This window comes from Trachemys scripta, chromosome 5, assembly GCF_013100865.1.
Source record: "Trachemys scripta elegans isolate TJP31775 chromosome 5, CAS_Tse_1.0, whole genome shotgun sequence".
Lineage (NCBI taxonomy): Eukaryota > Metazoa > Chordata > Testudines > Emydidae > Trachemys > Trachemys scripta.
This window is the reverse complement of record NC_048302.1, coordinates 133440244-133465611: the sequence shown is the minus strand read 5'-3', so window position 1 is coordinate 133465611 and position 25368 is coordinate 133440244. Positions and strand designations below refer to the sequence as shown.

At 38.2% G+C, this 25368-nt stretch overlaps 1 protein-coding gene across 2 annotated transcripts in view; it reads left to right on the top strand.

Annotated features, from left to right (window-relative positions):
• Nucleotides 1-25368, top strand: part of C5H20orf194 (chromosome 5 C20orf194 homolog) — a 130564-nt gene that overhangs the window by 78978 nt on the left and 26218 nt on the right. For both annotated transcript variants that reach the window (XM_034772594.1, XM_034772593.1), the window contains exons 21-29: nt 706-809; nt 7229-7375; nt 11077-11162; nt 11462-11560; nt 11841-11958; nt 12451-12539; nt 14754-14912; nt 18506-18631; nt 21055-21092. In XM_034772594.1, coding sequence (XP_034628485.1) covers nt 706-809; nt 7229-7375; nt 11077-11162; nt 11462-11560; nt 11841-11958; nt 12451-12539; nt 14754-14912; nt 18506-18631; nt 21055-21092 — 966 coding nt within the window. The remainder of the gene's footprint in view (nt 1-705; nt 810-7228; nt 7376-11076; nt 11163-11461; nt 11561-11840; nt 11959-12450; nt 12540-14753; nt 14913-18505; nt 18632-21054; nt 21093-25368) is intronic.

The following is a 25368-nucleotide window of genomic DNA, read 5'->3' as shown; positions in this document are numbered from 1 at the left end:
TACTAACAGCAAAAGTGATGTTTGGGATTGGTGAAAGAAAAATAGAACTTGTTCCCTGCCATGCTGAAATATGAATTATATAAAATGACACTGGCCAGATAAGCATGTCCAAAGTCAGCCCTGTTTTGACATTAATAGGTTAAAATTCTTCCTTGATGTTGGCTCTTTTATAGAAAATAACGTCTATACATTTTATATATAGATATATAAATTGTGTGTGTATAATAAGAATTTTTATACATTTTTTTATGAAATGTGAAACACAGAAACCATGCCCATCTCAGTTATTTATCTCTTCTAATCTATATTCACTATTTTTCTCAGTTTTGCAGTTAATCATTAATGGATTTTTTTTTTAAAGCCCCACAAAAATGGTGTGTGTGTGTGTGTGTGTTTGTTTTTTTAAGAGATTCCTCATGGTAGAACTTGCACAAATAATATGGCAGTTCCTTAAAGGGTTTCCTTCCCTGATAGCATCTGGAGATATCTGGTAAAAATGACTGTTTGGGACAGATGTTATCTGGATTGCCTTCCTGTGAAGTATATTACTTCTGCTTTTGTTGCATAAGATAATATTTTGGACTGAAACACCAGTTCCATCATGTTGTACTACTTGAATATGACTTTATTGAAAAAAGTGTCAGTAGATATTACTAAATAGTGGCATGTTGCATACATTAATAATCTTTCCTTTTTCAATTATAGGTAAATTATACTTCTTTTCAGATGGCATTCTGTTTTCCCATCCCCATTATGGGAGCATTACTGTTTCAAAGAATCATATGGATTCCATTAAGTTCTATGATGGGGTAAGTGCTTCAGTGGTTTGCAGTTATTGTCATAGATTGTCTTTAATTTATTTTTTTACAGGGGTATTTATGAAGTGCTGTATATACTCGTTCATTAGCCCGTTCGTTTATAAGCTGACCCCCCAAAATGGATAGGTAAAAATAGCAAAGATTGCATGACCCTTTCATAAGTTGACCCTATATTTCAGTTTTCATTGGAAAACTTTGGCTCCCGGCCTGTCAGGGTAAGCCTCTGGTGGGTTGGGACATTTTGTTTACTTGAAGCATCTGCAGGCATGGAGCCGCTCAGCTCCCATTGGCTGGGAACGGCGAACCGCGGCCACAGGGAGCTGAGGGGTTCCATGCCCGCAGATGCTCCAAGTAAACAAAATGACAAGGTATTAGATATTCAACTCAATGATTCCATAGAGTTTAAAAGCATCAAATTTTGGTGTAGACTCGTTTATAAGCCGACTCTCGCTCTTTGATGCGTCACTTTTTTACCTAAAATATTTGGCCTATGAACGAGTATATACGGGAATTAGCAAAAACATGTTTGAATCTTTATGATAGTTTTTGCAAGACGTGCAGAATATTGTTGACCTTCAGTAGAATGCCATCTAGATGCTGTTTGGATTCCAGGATACAATTCCTATTCTTTGTATTAGTTTTACTGCACTTTCATGATGGCTGAACTGTAAGTAGGACAAGATTTTAGGATGAGAAGTTCATCATGGATATCTTTGTAGTTTGGGCTGCTAGCTTTATTTTATGCAGTGGAAAGGGTTAGTTTTTTTTTAAACTTTTATTCATTTCACAGTATTTTTAAAAAACTAAGTAACAACTGTAATTGAAAACAAAAAATGTATTTTGCTTGTTTATACATCTAGCAAACTTATTTTAACCAGATTTTTCATTTTTGTTTTTCAAGTCATAGCTCCAGTCACATGGTTTGTAGATGAAGTGCTGCAGCTATACCAAACATTTTTAACCTTGAGTCAAATGTTCCTAGCAGTGTACCACTTATCATTTAAAAGGTCACGAGGCATGTCTTTATCTACTGTTGGAGACATTGTGTAACTGACAGTGTGAAAGGGATAACTGGTTCACCTTTCCCAGGGAGACACAAGTGAGGAAGAAAAGCATGCAGCATATATGTTCTACATTATTATATACATTCCAGTTAATTACAGTAAATCACATAAACCATTTGTGATGCGTTGGACCCCTTGGGAAGCCACCTGATGTGCTGAGATACCCCTGAGTCTACCTGTTTTGCCAGCATGGGCCCCCTTTAATCTGTTTTGCTGAGCCAGGCTCTTAAAAACCTCCTCCAACACATACACAGGCAGGGCCACACCCAGCTGCGGATCAGCTCTGGGAAGCCTCCGCTTAAGGGACTTGTTCCAGCACTCAGATGTCCACCTCCCTTGGAGTGCAGACCCAAAGATATCTTATGAAATTCGCCCCCGCCCTCAATGTGGAGAGAGGTGTGCACACTTCTTGCCCCCCTTTTTCCCCAGTTAGAAGTTACAGAAACTGGGTTTAATAATAAACAAAACAAATTTTATTAATTTTAAAAGACCGAATTTAAGTGGTAAAAGGGGTAACAGACAGAACAAGGTAGATTACTAAGCAAATGAAATCAAACACACAAACTAAGGCTAGGTCTACACTACCCGCCTGAATCGGCGGGTAGAAATCGACCTCTCGGGGATCGATTTATTGCGTCCCGTTGGGACGCGACAATCGATCCCCAAATCGGCGCTCTTACTCCACCAGCGGAGGTGGGAGTAAGCGCCGCCGACAGAAAGCCGCAGAAGTCGATTTTGCCGCCGTCCTCACAGCGGGGTAAGTCGGCTGCGATACGTCGAATTCAGCTACGCTATTCACGTAGCTGAATTTGCGTATCTTAAATCGACTCCCCCCTGTAGTGTAGATGTACCCTAAGCTAGTTTCACTAAAGAAATTGGTTACAAATAGTATTTCTCACCCTAGATATTGTTGCAGGCAGTTTGCAAAGTTTCTGTGGTTCAGAGTTCCAGTTATATTCCTTTTCTAATTGGATCCCTGTCTCAGTCTGGACTCCCCTCTTGCCTTCCCTTTTGCAGTCTTTCTTCTTGGGAAGACAGGCCACGGAGAGGAGGAGTCTTGTTTGCCTTCCTCTCCTCCCTTAAATAGGATTTACATAAGGCAGGACTCCTTTATTTCCCAAACTTGACACCCCCCTTCCCTTCCCTTCCAGTGGAAAGTTACAAGAAGTCCCACGTAATGTTTTAGTATGAGGCGACAAGACCACCTGACCCTGTAGTATCACAGCATCCATGAGTCAGTGGCAGTATAGAGCATCCACAGGAAGGCCAAGCTTTTCACGATTTATTATCCTCACTGATGGGCCATCCACGCTGTCTGGCTTGTCCATTGTTGTACCTGATGTGTTCACAGTGGGCGTCACCCAAAGTAGTATCATTGAAATACAGATACATAGTCAATATTCCTAACTTTGGATACAGAAATGATACAGGCATACAAATCATATAATCACATTCAGTGAATCATAACCTTTCCAATGAGATCTCACATGAGCCATCTTGCATAAAGTACACCTCTACCCCTATATAACGTGACCCGATATAACACGAATTCGGATATAACATGGTAAAGCAGCGCTCCAGGGGTGCGGGGCTGCATGCTCCAGCGGATCAAAGCACGTTTAATATAATGCGGTTTCACCTATAGCGCAGTAAGATTTTTTGGCTCCCGAGGACAGCGTTATATCGGGGTAGAGGTGTATATCTGTTATGTCATATTCATATCATAAGCATATTTTCATAAAGAATATGGAATGACACGTCACACCATTATTTTAGCAGACATAGGCTTTTGCCACTTTCTGACCAAATTGTTAGTCCATTACATGATGATGATTTGCCATGTTAAATATATGCTGTTTCTGATGTATTGCTTTGATGTGACTTCTGAGAATTAAGAATTGGGTTAGTGTGGACAGCTCCATTTAAAAGTAGACAAATCTGTTTTATCTACAGTCGTTTCTTGCTTTCATAGTTTATTACTGAGAGTGGGAATGTGAGATTACTTTGGATGAGCACAAATTTTCATATGTGCACTAAAAAGAAAAGCACCTGTTTTTCTTCAGTCTCAAGTACTTTAAGTAACAGTACAGGGACTTCCAGAGAGCATTGTGTAGATATGATTTCATAAAGTTAAAAAAAGTAAAATACAAGAAAGGCGTGTGCTTAAAGTTGAAAAGCACAACAGTAGAGACCCTTACCTTAGCTCCCTTTTCTTTAATACCATATTGACCGACTCTTTGTAGTTGTATGAGCTATTTTAACACTGACCTTCCTTCGATTGTTTGATTCAAGACACTCACTTTTATAAAACTCTGGCTATTTATGGGGTCTGGCTATCATTTTTGAACTGTTGCCAGGTTTGTGTGCAAAGCAAAACCTTGAAGGAGAATTTTATTGTTTAACTGACTTGGCATGAAGCAAGGGTGGAGAGCTAAAAATATTAAAACATGACAGGAGGATAAGGGGATTGTTAGTGTACTGTTTTTGGAAGGTAGAGTGTAACAATAATATAGATGCAGAGGAAAGGATAATCATTTGCACTTCCAAGTGAGAAAGTATTACAAACAAGAGTAAATGAGACCTCAAAGTAACATGCACATCTTATAAAATTCTAAAATATAGATTTTTAAATTTTTTTGTTTAATCTTTTAATTATAACTAATCCTAGTAACATTGTCAACCGAACAAACGTGGATTTGGAAATTGATTTGCAACTCCCACTCTTATGGCTGCTGAGTTGACATGCCACTTAATTTCCAGTGAGTTAGTATGGGCCAAGCTTTGTCCTTTTTAAATCTTGATGCTTTTCTCTGAAGAAAGCCATGTGCTCTCCGTTCTCGTCAGAGGAAGATTATTACTATGACTTTTAACAAAAAGTACAGGAAGATCGTAGTAAACTATAAACTACGCAAAAATGCCTGGTCGAAAGGGGTACCGAAAAGAACCATGACAGCACCTGTTCGTGTTTGAGCTGTGTGACCCTCATAACCTAAACTTTAGGTCTGCACAAGAACATTTTCTCAAACTTCACTGTCATTTTAAAAAAAGTGAACAAAAACAGTAAATTCTGTAAATGCAGAAACCTCTAGTTGCAGTACAAGTTTTAGATACTGTTCAATCACTTGGCATTGTATTTTAAAGGTAACTTCAGTTTAAGCTTTGATCGTTCAAATGCCGCGGATCTCTAATGGTGCTGTGTCCAGAATTTTTGTGTCTAGCTTGATTTCATCAACATAAATCATGCCTGGGTAGGAGTAACTTCGCATCAATTCTGAGACTTAGTAGTTTTAGTTGTTCTTTAAGGCACAGTCTAGGATATATTTTAAGGCTTTTTGTGATTACTGACCTTTTGAATAGCACTTTGCTGGCTAGTGAGGTTTATTATCTTCCTTTAGAAAAGAAATCTTCTTGGTGTACTGACATATTATGCTTGGAAAGCTTCTGTAAAACTTGATTCTGTTTATTGCATTGTTAAGCAAATATAGTTACATAAAACACACATGGCTTGGGAAATTTACTGTGTTCAACAAATGTCCAGTGAACGGCAAAGTAGCTGTTATCTTTTCTGGTTAAAATAATTTGCCTCTTGATGTGGGATTCCAAACTGTTGCTGCTGACTTGAGGCTTGCGTATGGTCCCATTTCCACAATTGGATTGTTCCACATTCACCAATGCTCTGGAGCTGCCATTGTGGTAGAGGTGCAGTGCCCCAGAAGCGATGGGTACCACAACCCCGTTCAAATGGGGGCATGACACACAAACTCACTTCTAGGTCAAGCTCCATGGGTTTTGAAGTCCAGGTCTAAATGTTCCTTATGATAGAGAGGTAGGTAGTTAGAGGTGAGGAGAATGAAGTAGTTTCTGTAGTATGCAAGGTGGTTTTTAGGGAAAAAGAAGAAAAGGGAATGTGGTCGTTTTTGGCATCCAGGATGGATTTCATAAAAATCCTCCTTAACTTTCTCTCTCCCTTCAGTAGTCTGAGTGTTCAGTAGCCCGGATAGGAATTCTGGTTGTTGATGGCTATGCTGAAAGACTTCCTCAGATTGAGGCATTCATATTTAAGTATTGACCAGCTTAAAATTTGATTCCTTCCCAATTATCATTAGTAGGATACTGCAAAATAAAAGTGGGATTTTTTGTCTACTAGCTGTCCGAGGCAAGATCTACAACAATACTAAACTTCCCTCTCCAATCACACCACCAATCCTCCCAGGATGCAGTGTTTGTGATCCAGAATATGCGCACACAAAACTTCATTATGCAGTACCAGTGGTATTTTATTGTATTTAGCAAGGAGGCTAGGAGTCAAATTTTTTGAAAAGAGAACACCACCAATGTCCTGCATGAATTTAGAGTGATAGAACCTTACTTTCTACTTTTGTAAAGTAGAGATAAAATTATCTTCATTACAGGATACTAAGGCTTCATTAATGTTTGTAAAAGCATTTTGAGATTTGTTGGATGCAAATACAACGTAATTTTATTAAATCAAAATGAGATTGAAATTGACAAGAATCCCATTTTAATGAGGTTTATGGAACAGGAATCTCAGTTTCAATTTTCTGTTGGCTTACAAGAATAGAATTTTGGCAGTAGGAATGCTAGACTTATTTATTTGAACTTAAACTCTGTAGGGGGCTTTGAGAGAAACATGGCATGTGCAATATACTTACATGCTGCATCTCTACTGGCAAACCTTGTAGCCATACTTCACTACTGGCGCAGTTCCTCTCATGGTAGTAATTGTGAAATCTGTGATGTAAAGGAAGCTTTCCTAACTTACCACTATGCTATCCATTTTAACCTTCAGTGTTACATATTTTGCCTTTTATACTACCAAAGGAGGTGTGCCAGCAGAGAACTCTGGGGAACTACTAGTGTAGAGGAAAATAGGATATGGATGGTTGTGGGTTGCCTAAACCTCAAAGCCACAGTTGAACGCTTGAAGAAGGAAATTTAACTCTTAAAGGGTGCAGAGACTTTTCGAAAGGCAACTCTGGTCTTTTTTTGTTTTTGTTTTTGTTTTTTTTTAATCCAGCTGACCAATTTTGAAGGCCCCTTTCAAACTTATGTTAACTCTTTAATACCACAGGAGAGAGAATTTGTCTTATGACTGGGTATCTGAAAACCCTATCACTGATTATGGTGGGTCCTTCTCCTACGTTTCTGTACTGGAACTCTTTTGGTATAGCCTTTGCAGGCTTGAAAGGATGCACCGTAAATGTGACTATAAAATGCTATAGATTGGAGAAGTAATACACGTAAATATAACAAAATGATCTAACTGTTTTCGTTTTGAATTATCAAAACTGTTTCTTTTAAAACTTCCTTGTCTTTCTTTCCTAGGATTCTACCAGTGTTGTGGCTGCTCTTTTTATAGACTTCAAAAGTTCCTTGCTTGCTCATCTACCAGTTCAGTTCCATACCCCAAGCAACTTCCTGATGATTGGACTTTTCCCAAAATCAAAGATCTATAAAGCTTTTTATTCACAGGTAAAGTAAATAAACACCATCTTGCTTTAAATGTAACAAAAATACCCATAATGTTCTATGTGATGTAAGGATAACGGAAGATGTTTTAGGAAGCAAGATAATCAGGTGGTTAGAGCAAGGGAGTTGGGCTCCTAATGTGGGATGAGTCACTGAGATTCACCATGGGATCTTGGGCAAGCCAGTTGACTTTCATATGCCTCAGTCAATGCAGCTATTAAGTAAAATCAGCACCTGACTGAAAATAAAATCAGATTCTGGATTTAAGATAAGCTCTCAAAGCTCAACTTCTCAAAGCCTTAATGTGACAAATTAGGGGGTAGCAATTTTCTGAAGGTGACCATCCATTGTAATCATCTCTTTCTGTTAATGATGTGACTTAGAGCAACTCTTCCACCCTTCCCCCTCACCTCAAGCTTCTGGAACTTAATTTATAAGCATGATTCCCTGGGTCATCTAGTCCAGGTCCCAGGGCATGGGCTATATGAGGCTTATATCTAGCTGCTAATCACCAGTGCCTTTTCTCCCAACAGTATGAGAGAAATGTGACTCTGCGCTTGATTCCTCAAATCTTGTGTGAGAGAAAATCTTTCTTAACTTTTGTAGATGTTCCTAGTGATAACTTTCTAATTATGATTGTCATTAGCATATTACCCCATAGTCACTGTTAAAGTTATCACTTGCATTCTCTTCTAGCCAATGAGTTTGGGTTGTAGAGTATAAAGACTGTAAGAGTCATATTTCAGATATGGCACTAGTGTATTTATTTTGCTACAGTAATTATACTTAGTTTTTGTACTGTCTAAATCAATCATAATGTCCAATCTATCTGCTGAGTTAAAGATAATTTTAACACACAAGATATTTATGAATATTTGAGACCAGTGCACTGTCTTCTCTGTAGATGTAATGATAGCTTGCTTTTTAACATAGTGCTTTATATTTTCCCAGTGTCCCCTCCCACTGCCTCCTGTCTCTTAAACTGTTGGTTTAATTTGTGATATTCGCAATCCCCAGCAACCCAGAAATCATGTGTTGTCTTGTTTCTCTGGTTCCAGTTTAGCAGTTTATCTAATTACTAGCCAAATCATGTTGATCAGTTAAACTTATCCTTATAGGAATCACGAAGAAGTAGAAAAGCTCTCCTTATGAAAGAGGAGTCATAAATCCTGGAAAAAGTTTTGAAGATCCTTTTAAATGTGATCATTAGAATAGAAAAACTTAACTTCCTAGATAATTCAAGTAGGGGGAAAATGTATGTGTTCGAATAGCTTGTTCTTATCATTCTGTGATAGCGTCCTCTGGAAGTATACTGTACCAAGAGAGTTCTTCTCCTGTTATCACTTGCATTAAGAGGTCCTGATGCTTGAAATCGGAGTGGTTTGTTGCATATTTCTGGTTATACACTTATGGATCATGATCCTAGGAGGTCTTTAAAGAAGATAAAAGCTTCACTTGTTTAGCTTTAGTACCGCCAAGTACCCCTTCAATTGATAGCCTCACCCACAAAGTAGATTGTACTGGAAAGTGTGGAGAAGGCTGGGTTTCATAAGGGGCATTTTATAATCATTACATATTTAGGTGCCGAGTCTGGCAGAACAGTCTGAGGATTTTAAGTAGGCCATTAAAATTCTCCAGTAGGACATTAACACTTAAAAAACAAGTAATATGTTGTCTTCAATAATAATGTCATAGGTTTTAATTTTATTGTATGCATTAGGATTTCAAAGTAAAAAGCATCAAGTGCTGAGATGCCGAATTGTTGGAAGATTGTCCTCTTGTCTCATCTTTTTATGTCTCAGCGATTTGTACTGAAAAGTGTGACTGTAGGTGTTGCCTTTATTTAGAAAGAGGAGGAAAGACCTTAAAATCTTCTGTAACGTCTGCTCCTGATTCCTCAAAATCTGACTTCTGGGCACATAGTGCCATTCGTAGTAGCATGACTTAGATGAATAAGATTTAAGCCATTGTCTCCAAAAGTTAAATCAGCACCTCACTAAAAGGAAAACCAGGTCAATGTTACAAAACACTTGACTTTTGAAGGCAATTGTACATAAATCGAAATAATTTCTTACATTTGCCTTGGGATTGAAGAAACTTGTGGGAAGTGTTGAAAACAGCTTTAGTCTCATGTTCCCTCTCATGGCCTGCTATGATTTAAAGGTTGAATTTATTACTTCTGTTTGCACCATTTTGTCCCTTTGAACCAAACCAGTCCAGTGTGTTAGGTACCATATTTTAATTACCACTGGAAGCAAAGGAAATGTGGAGCTTCCTCCTTCTGTTTCAGGCGTTTAATATGATTATTCTGTCATAACAGCGCATATGTTTGTGGGATTTTCATTGATAAAAAACAAGCTTAGAGCTCTGCAACTGTTTAAATATCCTCTTCTGCTCACTGCAATTCAATGTTATCCAGGCAATAGGCATTGAGTCCTGTGTCTTTTGTCAGTGCAGAAGCCATTAATGTGAACTCTTCTGGCTTTTCGTATCACTGTCCATTTTAGAGTCCTTTCTAGTTTAAGGAAGCAGAAGAAGCCTATATTCACAAAGAGAGTTCTGATGGAATGGTATGGATGTCCTATATCTGCACATCTCTTGCGATGCTATAGACTCTAGAGGACTGTAGGGTTCCCTCCTTTTATACTAGGAACTGAGTTCTTAGAAAGAAGGCTTAGGCGCTCTTATTCTTTTGAAAGTTGCCAGACTTCCACATTCCTAAAGGAAGTGTGTACATATCCAATTCCTGTCTTGCTGCAAGAAGTTGGATTGTAAATACTTAGTGCCTATTAGCAATGAAAGTAGAAGTATGATATGACTTGTGTAATTATATCGTGTTTTAAGTGTGAATGGTGCTGCATTAGGTGAGCGACTATTTCACATAGAAGTATGATAGAGCTATATCTTAGAACCATTTTTCAACTTCCTTGAGATATGCATTATTCATTGGCATAGTTTAGCAGCATTGGGGTTGAAAAGGAGCTAGCAGTTGATGGCGGAAGGTATCTTACTTCATTATGCTGGTACATCCGTTGTGGGACTGGCTTAAAATCTTGAAATTAGGGCTTGCAAGTCACATTCATCCTCATTTCTCTTAGTAATGTGGATCATTGAAGACATAACTCTCAGAACTTCAATTTCAGGTAAACTTTTCTGGTTTGTCCACTTTGTATTTCACACAGTTTAGCATCCACAAGTAATGTCACAGCCCAGTTTGTTTGCCATTTGGTATACAGTTTGCCCATTCTTTTTGCCTTGTCTCAGTCCCAGGGTGGTAGTAGTGGGATGCTTATTGTAAATCTCAACTCTGCATCAGGAAGCTACCTGAAATCTGTATCCATTATTTTCCTGTAAATGCATGAGTACTGTTAAACATTTATTTGGCAGTTCCCTGATTTTGTTTTTGTTTTGCGTGCCCTACATTCGGTAAACATCTTTCCTTCCAAATACGTATGATTGTGGCTTCTCCTACCACTCAGCTTTCTCAATCATGGGATGGCTGGAGGTGGTTGTTTAGTGAGGGGCTTTTCTGTTTTAAAGAAAAGAAGCATTCTGAGTTGGCATTATAGGTAAGAGACTTAATTTCCTGTATGAAAGAAAAATACTTTAAAAAGATTCTTTGATGGTTAATATACTAACATTTCAAATGTGTGAAAACCAAATGAATTCAATGTTTTGAGGCCTGTTTTTTTGTTTTGTTTCAGGTTTTCTCCTCATGGCAACAGACAAACTCAGGAATATCTTTAAAGGTGATCCAGGCAGATTTCCTATCTGTCGAACAAAAGAGATTGTAAGTTGATGTTGCTCATCTTCATGAATTCACGTGTAATGATATGTATAGTGTAGTGTTTTCTATTTAACATTCAGCCAAACTATGTGATCTCTCAAGCACTGTAGAATGTTTTACAGCTGATTCACTTGAAGAACCAGAATGATGATGAAATATTAAGTGTTTTAGAGAGAGTATAAAATTGTTATAACTTTGCACTAATTTTTTTACCAGTATTTACTACTTGGATATGTGGATTAAAAATAGAGGAAATTGGCAGGGCTTGTTTTGAGTTAAACAAATTGGTGTGCTTATTTTAGACTCTCCAATATGCAGAAGCTATGTAATGCCTTGTCCTATCCTGCTGGGGAAAGAGGGAGCCAACTAAAAATGGCCGCTAGCCTCCCGGAACTAGAGAGGTGAGTTGGGTTTTTGTAATTTCAAAAGATCATGTTTCCAAGAATGATTACCAAGATGTCATATTTTAAGGCCTATTGTTTCTCTAACCTCCTCTTAATAACTAATTCTTATGAGATGCAAATATTAATACACCGTCTAAATATTTTTCCCTCTCTGGGAGATCTCTTAAGTTCTATATCCAGTAACATGTTTCACTGTAGTCAAGTTACAGCTATTCATGTGGAGGGGAAAAATCCACATTGTCTTGATTAGAAGATAATACAACTTCACTTTTAAAAGGTTTCTGCAACACTTTGCGGTCAGCAGTATAAGTCGTGAGCCAGTAATGAGAGCACACCTTCCTATTTTGTTACAACAGTCGGAAAGCATTCCTGTTAGCAAAGCAGAAAATGATAAGGTAAGATAGCGCCAAAACAAAACCCTTAAAACAACTTTTTAAAAAAATGGATAGGAAAAAAGTTGATAAAATTCTGTATTTACACCTTCACTTCTCTTGTCTGTAAAATGTAAACAGGTCTTTTGCTTTGCAAATCTATTTTGCACTGCATTTATTCAATTAGCCTTGCATTACATGCAGCTCTTTCAAAGGTTGGTTGTCCAGTCGCATTCGATTAACTGTAAAATATAAAAAAAGACATGTATGTGACATATCTAAATAACTAACTATATAACCAAACTTATATTTATAGCCGTTGTGCTCCCTTCTCTGTCTTCCCACTGTTTGTTGCTTTCAGTGGTGGTGTTTTGTATTTAGGATTTAAGTTTCTAGGAGAAGGGAACTTGTTTTATCTGTTTGAGTTGTCCAGCATACTTTTGAGCATTTGAAGAAAAATAATGACAGTAGTAATAATAATAATAATAATAAATATGCCTTTTACTTTTACTTTAGGTGGTTATCACTATTATAACAGGGCTTCCAGGCTGTCACTCCAGTGATCTATGCGCTTTCCTGGTCACTTTTAACAAGGAGTATGGAAGGTTAGTGTAGTTTTGGTTCTACTGTCTACAGCAGTCATCAAAAAAAAAGAAAAAAGCTGGTTGTTTTTTCCATTTTTGTACCGAACAGTTCCTGTGATATTCTGGAAGGATGTGAAGTGATTAGGTTGCTAGTCATGGATTTGAAAGACTTGGATTCAATTCCCTGCTCTGCCACAGACTATGTGACCATGAGTATTTCACTTCGTCTCTGTGTCCCTCGGTTTCCCATCCTGACAATGGGAATAATTGCACTTCGTTACCTCACAAGGGTGTTGTGAGGGCTTGTGCAGTAAAAATCGGGAGGCACTTAGAGACCAAAGTAATGGCCGTCGGGGTGTGTGTGTGTGTGTGTGATATAAGTATCTTAGGTAGTTAGATATTATTCTATATTAAGAATGGGAATACCACAGATACCACAAGAAAGTTAATTCAAATGGCCAGTTGTGACTGCTGTATGTCCATTTGTTTCAGTTTTCTGAGACTGTTCAATTCATCTGTAGGATTAGCAGTATCTCCAAAACGAGCAGATGAAACATTAGATGTTAAGCTAAAGTGACCTGTCACTTGGTGATTTTCTTTGTCAGCACTTTGAGAGAACAGGTAGAGAGATTTCATTGCTTGTTTCCTCTGGTGGTGAGTCTTAAAGCAAATATAACTCATCTTTTGTGTAAGAGGTCAGAATATATTTGAAATCTAGCTAAAATATTGTTTTTAAATGTAGAATCTGCTTTAAAAATGTTTTTGTTTTTGCTGTCTTTTGCCAGACCAGAGAGAATATGTATAACTTCTACCAGCATATGGAGATAGGAAAGAATCATTTTAGAGTTTTATCTTGTTTGAGTACTCAGCTCTGTACAAGATTAAACAAACAAACCCCTTTTTTCTTTCCCTAAAAAGCTTATAATCTAAAAATCAGGAATGTAGTCTCCGTAGTAAGGCGGCTCCCGCAAGTATTAACAAGACCTGGCAGGATGGGAATTTAGCACTTCTAAATTTTCAAGTAATTCTTTGTTTTGAGCCAAATGTAAAAATAAATGGTGGGGTTTTCTGTGTGGCTTGTTTTGAACCTTTTTATTTAAAGTTTGCAAACTGAGAGATTGCAGCATCTGTACTCCCTGTGAGGGATGTGCGTGTTTGTTTTTATTGTAAACATGTAAGATTATTTTGAAACGATTACTGCATAAAGCCTTATTTCATTACTTGGTTAAATGAGTAAATTGATGAAAATTTCATTGTAACAATGTAACTGAAATTGTATCCTGTTCAAGATAGCTCAGTTGAGGTCCATGCATTGTCTCATGATCAGGGATCCTAGTTTTTCATGATTTAAAAAAAAAAAAAATTCTCAAATAAACCATAAAAATTTGTGGTTTGCCATGATTAAAATGCAATGCTGAACTTTAGTTTCCCTAGCTACTATACTATAGTATAGTAAAATATCGGTATCAGTCGCACACAATGTTTTATTGATATATTTACAATTTTAAGCAAGTGCAAAGCCTACTAGTGTCATCAATCATTATAATAAAATTTGCAGAATTGCAATTTGTATTTCTCACATATACCAAATACTTCTATGTCTGTATTGTATATATTCAGAAGTTTTTTTTTTTTTTTTTTAAATACAAAAATTAAAGCTCCCATTGTCAGCCCTGAGTGGGGAGACTCCTGCTGTCAACTGAAACCTTATTAAAAAAATCTGTTTGGCCCACACAAGGTTGGGCTTAGGTTTATGTGGCCCTCCTTTGTAATAAGGTTGGGCACCAATGGAATAAGTGACACTGGTACTTTAAATAAAATTTAGTTAATGGTTAATATGTTTTTATTTTTTTCACAAAATGCAAAAACTAAAAATTGTCTGTTTTTCTGTGGCAAAGGGATTTCTAGGATCCCTGCTCGTGATCACTCAGTTTTATTACTAACACACAAATCAAAATTACTCAGGCACATTGTTTTGAAGACGCTATTTGACCTTCTTTCATATCAAAGAAGCCATTGACAGCAATTTAGAAACAGTAGGCTGATGCTGAAAAGACATAAGCCCAAGTGAGTTTCTCCTTTGTTTCTGTATGGGACCGGAAATAGGGAATTTCTGTGTACTGGTCACAGATTTATTTTCAATGGCCATGGGGTCAAAAGGAAAAGAATAGAAGTAATATGGTATAAAGAGAAAACAGAATTGAATTGATATCTCACTCAGTTTGATTATTTCAGGTGGGTTGTTTATCGGCAAACTATGGATAGCCCTGAATGTTTCAGTGCTGCCCACTTTCAGCGTTACCTTTCAAGTGTTCTTGAGTCCCAGCAGAACCGCAGCGCACGTCAGTCCAGTTACAGTAGAAAGAAAATGAGGCTGTTGGTGGTCTTGCAAGGGTAAGTGTTTCACATGTTAGACAAGCAGTTTCTACAATAGATTCTTCTCTCCTATTCTCATTTATAAGTATTTCAAGGATCCCCATCACTGCTTAGTAGTTCTGTCAAACACAATAAGATTGATCTTCAGAAGAGTACACCGCTCTTAGTTCTGCTCTTCATATCTCCTAGGTTAAGCTATTTTGTAACTTGTAATTCCTGCCTGCCTTCATTGGAAGAAGGTATTTGTAAAATGATGAGTCTTGGTTCATGTTCTGACAACAGTCAGGCGTGGCTTTGGCCTTACCCCCTCCAGTACCTGTTCAAGTGTCTGGAGCCCTCAATAGAGAATACTTTACCTCTGGCCCTCACAGATTTCATCCTGAGTAATGATGAGAGTGTGGTTCTAGTGCAGTACCACTTTTTTAGTGGGTCATGATAGCGAGGCACTCATCCTCCAGAAACTGATGAGAATGCATTATCTTGGTGTCCCACCCTCTCCCCTTAATCCCACTTCACACATGGTGGCCAACTAAAGGTACTGATCTCAATTTTGAAAGCCCTTGATTTTTTGAGGACCTGAGGTAAATCTTATGAACTACTTTGAGAACTGCAGGTGGAAGTTACTGTAGCCGCTATAGCATTGTTTAGCTTCTGTTGTATTTACTTTATGCATGCAAGTGTTACAAAATACTTACTTCTCTGTTACACCCAGTAGATATCATTTATTGTAGAGAAGAAAACAATAAGGTACAGCAAAAATGTATAACAGCTTTGTGCATCGTGCAGAAAAGCTTGTTAGCTGAGCAAACATCCTACTTTTCACAATTAGTTTTATATTTGAAGGTTAAGATACTGAAAATGTTTTGAAAAATATCAATAGGGTGGAGTACCATCCCATTCCTCTCCAAGGGAAAACCTATTGTGTGGAAAATTACTTAAAAGCCTTAAAGGTTTTTGCTAGACTTTAATTTTGAGTGTCTTGAAAATATTTAAATTCAGGGAGTAAGATGTAATTTAATTCTTTGAATACCACAATTAGACCTTTCTTTGGAAAAGCATTGTAAAGATATTCTGAACAAGCTGTGCAGAAGGATTTCTAATAAATAATTTCAGGGTTTTGTGATCTAAATAAGCCATTCATTATTTTTTTCCTCAATGTGAACATAAAGGTAAAATTTTTGTGAGTGAGATTTTAAACACAAAAATAGATAAATGTTAACTATAAGAACTGTTCTTCCTTTTGAATGTGTAGCAGCTGATCTTACACTCTCTCTCTCTCTCTCTCTCTCTCTCTCTCTCTCTCTCTCTCTCTCTCTAACTATCTAGGTATAGATATATATATATAAAGTGTATGTGTGTGTGTGTGTTGTAATTTGTTATAATACCTTAATACACCAAGTGAGACTAAGGGCTTGTCTACATGAACATTTTGTTCTCTGCAAGCTGGTATGTGAATCTACCCCACACTAGCCTTCTACATACTAACTGTCCATGTGTACCATGCTGAAGCACATTGACAGTTCATTAGTGTGTTTTGATCTACCCTGCTTTGAAACAGGAATACATTAAAATGCGTTCATGAACAGATATCAGCAGGGTCCACATGGACAGTTAATGCACGGCAGGCTAGTGTGCAGTAGATTTCATACACCGGTTTGAAGCAAACTAAATGTTCATGTAGACAAACCTGAGTTGTATTTGCTATGAGAACCATAGTTTAGGATTTCATGTCTCTTGCATTTAAAAAAATCTCAACCTTTAACTTAAATTTGCGTAATTCAAGAAACAAATCTACACATGTAGGTTTTTATTTCATTAGTTCTTATTCAGGTAAATATGCATGTGAACATGCAACAGTTTTTGCTGTTGAATGTTCTCATACTGTCTCTGATCCAGAGTGGATTGTGCCCCGCAGAGCATGCGAACTCTGAAACTCTGGTTTAGAACTGGTTGTGAAGAACACAACCATATTCAGTTAAAACTGTTGGGGGAATTTTAAGTAGGCCTTGGTCAAATTCAGTTTCACCTAAACGTGCCTAGTCTTGTGGGGGAAAAGCTGTTAGATCTTTAATGAACATGAGTGGATACAATCTGTTTTATACATATCATCTGAAAGATGACCACTTCAACAGCACACATTAGCACCATGGTGGGAGGTGGTCAGTCTTGAATCAGAAGGAAAGGGTACCATTTGTTCTATCATTGGCACCACACCTGGCAGCGTATTCAGGTATTTGCTCCTAGCGTAATTAAGTCTTGTCCACCTTGTTGCTGCCAAGAGTGTAACAGTAATTTGTCTTCACTGATAAATGTTCCAATCCTTTAAAGAAATGTGTGCTTCATTTGGATTTAATATGTATGATTACTCAGCGTTCCCATCAGATAACTTACATGTATGATTAAATTGAAACCGTTTTTTCCATCTTGGTTTAGAAGTAAATATTCATTTCTAAATCAGGTAATACAGTAGTGGGTACCATTATAGGAGTCTAGGTCATAGCATTTTGGCTTTTCAAGTGTACAATATTTGAAAAGGATACTGTTAGGTAAACTCTTCACTATTTTGTTTTGTCTAGTTTCCCTTATTGGGAATACTAAGATAGTGTTCATTGTAAAGATTCTCATGCTGATTGTTTTGTAGTTTAAGAAAACTAATTCTTTCTTAATATATGCCTATAAATTACATTGGTGCCAAATTCTTAACTGTTACTAATATATTTTATGCTGTTTTGGCTGTGGTCACTGTTTGCTTTTCATCATTGATAGTAAAATAGAATAGTTAGGTGAACTTTGCTTTATACCATAGGTAAATTCTCTGGGTTTAGGTTTAAATTTCTAAAACCACATCTCGCCAAAAGTCTGAAGCTGAATCTACGCTAGAGAATTCTAAAAAGTTTGCAGCGTGGGCTGGTAGATCTTAGACTTCCCACATTTTGTTGGGAGCTGAACTCTGGGCATCGACTGGTACAGAAAAACCCAATTATTAATATAATTTGAGGACTTTTTTTTTAATGCCAGTAAAATTAAGGATAAGAGATAATTTGCCTAAAAGTAAATACTTTTCATAAACTCAGTTTAGTCAATTTCATTTATTTTGTTCTCATGCACTAGTACAATGTTGAGTTACAAACACAGCGGAGGAATATTTCAATTCAAGTGGAATGTTTAATTTGGAATTCTTTTGAAAGAAATGTCAGAGAAACATTTCTGTTGACATTGGGTTTTGTACGTCCTTTCTTTACAAAACCTACCATTTGGACTTAGAGGAACACAATAAATTTTATTTAAGTCTTCAGTTAACATGCACATGATATGCAGAAGGCATAATGTGAATTTCTTCCTATCTTGTTGTTTCTGTGCCTCTTGAAAGCAGAAGTTTACACTTATTCAATGTTAAGTTTATAATAGTACATTGTGCAGTAGCTGTCAGTATTTTCTAATGGCACTTCTGTTTTCTTTGTGTAAGTCAATGTCTGAATGCCTAAATTTCTTGCATACTGAATTGTGTAACAAACATTTTCTGAGAACTCTAGTAATTTCTTTTGATTAGTTGTTGACATGGTTCTTGTATTTCTGTCACTTCACACTTCTTCACTTTGTTCTCTTTGCAGATATACAGATGTTATTGATGTTGTACAGGCACTGGAGACTCACCCTGACCCTGAGGTGAAGTCCTCTTTCATCATAGGAACAATTTCTACTTGCGTAGAACCACTTAGCTGCTATATGGAACATAGGTACATTTTAAAATCTGAATTGTTTTGGGTATTGTTTGGGTATATATAGTTGGGTCTGTTCTATCATCTTGTGAGACTGATGCGACCATATTCTGCTGTGTTGCTTGTGCACAGCTGTGCTGGCTTATCGTGTTGTAACTTCACGAAATGTTCTCGTTTTGAGTTTATATCATTTTAACAGAGCTTTTAAATGCAGCTTGACTTAAACCTTTAATGTGGGATTGTCATCCACTAGAAAAGCAAAACCTTTTGAGAACAAAATTTAACTTGGGGGAAAAAAATTAACGTTGGCGTCTGTGGATTATTTTGGAACAAACAAAAAGAGAAACAGATTATAGTTGTTAATCTTTACAAAGCACACAAATCATTGCAGTGATTCTTCAGTGAAACTTCCTTATCCTTCATATTGCCAGATAATAAGAAACTTTTATTTCAGTTTGGGGACCTGATTAAGAAAACAAAAAGTAATAATTAAAGTCCGCTATCAAATGAAGACACTACACATTCAAGATGTGAATTTTATTGGTTCTCGGTTTCAAATTTTACAGAATATAGTGACAAAAGATGGGAGAGGAAATTCTGGAAGTGTTAGTTGCACTTCTTAGATTATTCTTTAAAAATTGGCATGCAGCCAAGCAACTAATACTTTAAATAGCAAAATACACTTCATAAACTGTTCCCATGTGCCCAACCCAAACTGTAGAGATGACAAAATCTTGATACGTTGTTAAAATGCTTTTCAAGGGATGTAGAACAGAGCTGATTTTAAGATTTTGTGGTCCTAGATATAAACACTACACACCATTTTTACAGCTATTTATGATCTCAATAAGCAGATGGGTGGATTCAAACACATGAATTCCGTCTCTTTTAGTAAATACCAAGTGCCTCCACCATAATCTTTCAATTTGACGTAGATAATGTTAACCACAAATGAAGGTTATTACTATAAATATTTCATTAGGAGTATGATGAAAGAATTGCAGGTTATCTCCTGAAGTCAAGTAGCTGTTGATGGCAAAGACATAGCCCATGTAGTGTCTATTTCTGTCTCACTTTGAAGCTTCCTTCTGTAAGAGCTTGCAAAAGTACATAATCTGGCAGACCTAAAATGGCTTTATGCTGCAATCAGTCTTTCTGAGTTATGGAAGCTTTGAGGGTTCCAGAAGAGTAGATTGTGTCTTGCTGTCCGATATGAACCTTTTATATTTACAAAAAGAACCTCTGTTCTCCAAAGTTTAATTACTGTAGGTATCCAATTAATTTAGGTTCTAGGGCCAAGTCATCTACAGTGCCTGATAATGGAGGGCTTTCTTTTGTTCCAGAATATTACCCCTTTACTTGAGCTCCTTACAGGTTTGATAAAGTTGATAAATGGTGTCACTGCTGTGATTGTTGATATAATGCCAGAAGTACATATGGTACTGTTGCAAAGGGTAAAATAGACCAAATATGAATTCTGCCCTAAAAAGCATGTGTGTTCTAAAGGTACAACCCAGAAGTACAACAGTAACTCATGTTTAACACTGTACCTTTTCAAAGTATATACCAATCTTTTACTAATTAACTCTGTGTAATACCAGATAGACCAAACAGACTGAAAATAGTCCCTGAAACAAGAAAGCTTCATAAAATAGATTTGTTTTCCAAAAGTGCTTAGAGGCAGGGAGAGCACTTAGCCTTCCAAGTCATGTTTACTATTCCAAGCCAGGGGATAGCATAAAAGAAGGCTTGAAGTTGGGACAGGGTGGTGATGCTATGTTAAGTCTAATGGTAGGCATTGTTCAAACGATTCGGAGTCTTCAAACTTGACACAAGGATTATGCTTGTGTTAGAGCTCGATTTAGATTATTGATGAGATGTTTGGTACCCAGGCTCAATCAGTTTATTAATGAAAGATAAATCAGTGCTATACAGAGAAGGTTAATACTTCATTCAATCCTGGGAGCAGGTTTGCAACTGACACTTGCTGTTCCAAAGTGATTATAAAAATGACCTGCTTTTATATATTAGCTATTTACCACAAACGGCAATACCTAATTATTACAGGCCTTTCTTATCTGACCTAGTTTCTTCCTCCTGTTTTTCAGGATATAGACACCTACCCCAATTACTTCTAGCACCTTATCTAGTTAAAGACACCTGTATTCATTAATCCAATTACCCTAGCACATTGTTTGTATTTGGCATCACTTCGGAAAGGTTCTGCATACGAAACAAGGGTTACATGTGGTTCAGTTGCTAATAAGCTTTCACAGTGAAGCTTCTGGGACATGAAAAGCATGCTGGAATTTGGTTCATAGTTAGTATAAATGCAAAGAATAGAAGCCTCCTAGAAATAGATAGTATTGGGTAACTGTTGGTAGAGAGCATTCGTGCGTACCGTGATTTTTAACATTAAGATTTCTTCTTTTGTTTTCCAGATTCCTTTTTCCTAAATTCCTGGATCAGTGTTCACAAGGTAAATAACTTTGTTTCTTTGGGAAATGATGCAGAACAAAACCTGTCAATACCCAGGCTTTAAACATTGCATAGACCAGTGATTTCTGACTTTTTCAGCCTGAGGGCCAAACATGAATTTTGCAAAACAGTCAAGAGGCCAGTATCAATACTTTGAGGTACAGTCTTTGTCCTGCATAGCTGCCTTCGATGCCTCTCTCTCCCCACCAGATAGTTTGGGAGGGACGAATGGCTGGAGTATAAGGCGTTTCAACTATCTGCAGATGGAGTGTGGTCCCTGGGGGCTGTTGTCAGCTGGCACAATGTAGAGCAGCTGCCTGGCTCCTGTAACCTGGGCTCTGATAGAATCATCAAGCTAAAACTAACTGTTAGTTCTTGGTTTCTACTAATGTCCTCCTCTCCTGGACCTCAGCGTAGAGAATGGGGGGAGTCCTTTTCTGGGCACACCTTAGGCTCAGGCACAGTCAGCCATGCTCTTGTAGCCTGGTGCAACTTAGAGCTGGTGTCTTTTTTCCTCCTTTGTGATGCAGCAGGTGGGGGGCAGTGGGGAAGCAGATCAGAGCTCATGTGAGCAGTGAAATGGAAGGTGTCTTCCCACTTTCTTCCTTCTTCCCACCCTGATCCCCTGTTCCCCCCTTTCCCCCAACTTCCTGTTGCAAACAGGAATGATTCAGATGCTTCGGTTTAAAAGTCCATGAGCCATGCTCTGCTTTAAGTTCCCTCTAAGCTGCGCGGCTGCTCAGGTGCCTATTAAGCCCTGCACAGGGGTTAGGGCTGGGGCGGGGAGAGATGCCCCTCCCTGCTACCCCAGCACGGACCTGCCACTGCCTGGGGAGAGGTGCCCCTCCCTTAGCTAGGGCCGGGCCCACTGAAGCTGTCACGGCCGGGTAGAGGCCCCTCTCACTTGGCCAGGCCCAGGCCCACCAGAGTTGCTGAGGCCGGGGAGAGGCGCCTCTCCCCTGGACCCAAGCTGCTGGGGGGAGTTATTTCTCCCCACTGCAGCCCCGGGGCAACCTGCACCCCAAACCCCTCATTCCCAGCCCCACCCCAGAGCCCACCCTGCACCCCAACCCTCTGCCCCAGCCCTGAGCCTCTTCCCGCACCCTAAACCCCTCATCCCCAGCCCACCCCAGATCCCGCACCCCCAGCCAGAGCCCTCACTGACCCACACCCCAGCCCTAAGCCCCCTTCCACACTCCAAACCCCTCGGCCCCACCCCCCACCACATTAATTTTATGTGCACCAATATCAAAGTGATGTCACAAATCATCTCCATGTTGGTGCACATAACAAAATTTATTCTGCACGTGGATGTAAAAAATTAGAAGGAACACTACTCAAGGATCACCTTTTTTATTCCTAATCAAAGGGCTTGTCTTCGCTACCGGGGTAAGTCAACCTAAGGTACGCTCCTCCGGCTATGGGAATAACATAGCTTGAGTCAATGTAGCTTAGGTTGACTTACTCTGGTGTCTTCACTGCGCTGTGTCAACGGGAGATGCTCTCCAGTCAACTTACCTCAATCTTCTCAGGGCGCTGGAGTACCAGGATCAATTGGAGAGCGCTCTGCCGTCGATTTAGTGGGTCTTCACTCGACTCACTAAATCGACACCCGCTGCATTGATTGCAGCAGTGTCAATCTCCTTAACACCCTTGAGAGCCACAGGTTAGGCACTGCTACTCTTGACATCACAGAAAAATCTATAATAATTTTCAGTCAATGTCCTTTTGCACTGGACTCAAAGAACTGAGTAAAAATGTGTACAATATGAATATTGACTTATGAAAGACATCTGCATAAAGGTAAGTATTGAAATTTCATTAAAACCTACAACAGTTACTACTTTTTCTTACTGTAGATTGTTGTCCTATAGCTAAATAAGAAATACTCTGCTTTAATACAGTATTAGCATTTGGTTCTACTCTGATTAAAAATGGCACCACGTTCAGAAGATCTGTTTTGTGGCTGTGTTCCGTCACATCTGCTTGCTTTGAAACAAAAACACGTGTTTACTATTTTCTCTGGTCACAATGGGAAGTCAGAACAGCTGTGGGTATGACCTGGGTTCTGTCCCTTCTAATGCCTCATCAAGCAAATTGTTATTTAAGTTCCAAATGGGAGATTTTTTTTTACCAGCCTGCAAATTCAACCTGAGATCTGAAAGTTCATCTCTGTTCTTGCAGATCATCAATGGTAGGAAAGATTCTGCAGCCCGTTTTCTGCCTTCAGTTACGCCTGTGCAGTTTCATTGTATTCACTGTATTAAACATCTTTCTTTCTGGCCTTGACATATGTAGTCTGCCCTATTCATATCCATTCAGAATGCTGCTGCAAAGGTCATTGCCCCAGTCTGTTGCTTTGACCATGTCACCCCTCTTTTTGCATCCTTTCACTGGCCCCCCTTCTCAGTTGCATCAAACACAAGCTGCTTGTCTTCACTTAAAAGGTCCTTTACGATCAATTTATCTTTCCCCCTACTTATCTCTCAGTTGCTGTTGAGTTGTGGACACTCTGATCAGCCCATGATGCCAGCCTCCACTGCCTACTTGTTTAAATTCTCAAATAAGTACCTTCATGCTTTCTCCCATGCTACCTCTCCTGCTTGAGGCACTCTCTGTAAACATCTGCCAAGCTACTTCATTATTCACTTTCAAATCCCTCCCCAAAGCTTTCCTTTGCCATGATACCTACAAAAACTTGACAGTGGTTAAGCTGCTGGTGTGCTGTGACCATTGCCTATCATCAGTATTGTCTCACTGTTTCCTTGTATTCCTCAATCTGTCTGTATCAATCTGTCACTTGCTTTTCAGCTCGTTGGGGCAGAGACTGTTTTTGTTCTGTGTTTGTACAGTCCCTTGTTCAGTGAGGTCATGATCCATGACTTGGGCTCCTAGGGCTACATTAATACAAATAATAACTGGGGACAAACAGTTGTTCTTGTAGCTGTCTTGATTTAGAGTTCTGTTATGCCTGTCTCATAATAGAATATAGCATCCTTCCCAAGTATGTTAGCTCTTCAGTGCTTAGAAATAGTAGTAAAAACATTATTTTAATCACAAAAGTAAACCAAAGTGACTCGGAACACTCAAAGGAAGCAAATCTAAGTAAGAATAGGGTGATGACCAGTGTGGCAAGTATTATGATGCCATTATATAAATATGTGTGTGTGGTTTTTTTTTTTTTTTTTTTTTCTTCATCTGGAATACAATGTTCAGTGCTGAATTCAGAATTAAAGGGAATACAGAGAGGAGCAACAAGAATTAAGGACATAGGGAAAATTGTGGTACAAAGATTGAGAAGATTGGGATTGTATAATTTAGAGATGAGATGAATAGGAAGGGATATGGTCGAAGTATATAAAATGATAATGAGATGCTAGAGTGAGAACTTCTATTATCGCTGTTTGTTAGCATAAGAACAAAGACAATTAAATTAAAAAGTGGAAAATTCATAATTGATAAAAAAATCCATATGGTGCATAATTAGACTGCAGAACTCAGTGGTCTTAGCATCATGTGGCAATAAGTCAGCAAGATTCAAGGAGGGATTGAACATTATGGATAATGAGAATATCCAGAGTTGTTGTTTATAAAAAATATTAAAAGTGGGGGGGAAGTTGGAGGAATACAAACCTCATGCTTCAAGCCATTCTATCAGGAGTAAGGAGAAGACTTCCCTGGTGGTAATTACCCAACATCTGCTTGCTGCAGGGTTTCTTGCACCTTCCTCAGAAGTATCTGCTTGAACGGTCATTGTCTGAGACAATGTACTGAACTTGATGGACCAGAGGTTTAATCCAATATGGCAAAGCCTATGTTCTGAAGAAGTTCCCATTTTCACATTATTATTTTTCGGAGAAAAACTGCACTTTTTAAAATAAGTAAATCTGAACACTAAATATAATCAGGGCTAATTTTTGACTGAGGCATTGTTCTGTTTTCTCTATGATTTTGCGTGCTTCTGGTGTCCCACATTGTTGTTTTTTCCTCCTCTGTATTGACCATATTTGGCTAATCTTTCATGAAAACTCCGGTTTTAGGCATCAGTTGGCACAATAGCTTGCTGTATTAACCTTTATTATTAGATGTACAGTTCTTTTCCATAGTCTAATCTTTGTACTTGGTGGATGTCTGTTGGTATTACAAAATCATAATATTTAACATGATTGACACTGTCACAGGAATTGAGTAAGAGGTCTGGTCAGAGGTGGAGTGGCAGAACTGTGATGGGAAATTTACCCAGCACCTGACAATACTATGTAGATCTTTAAACAGTT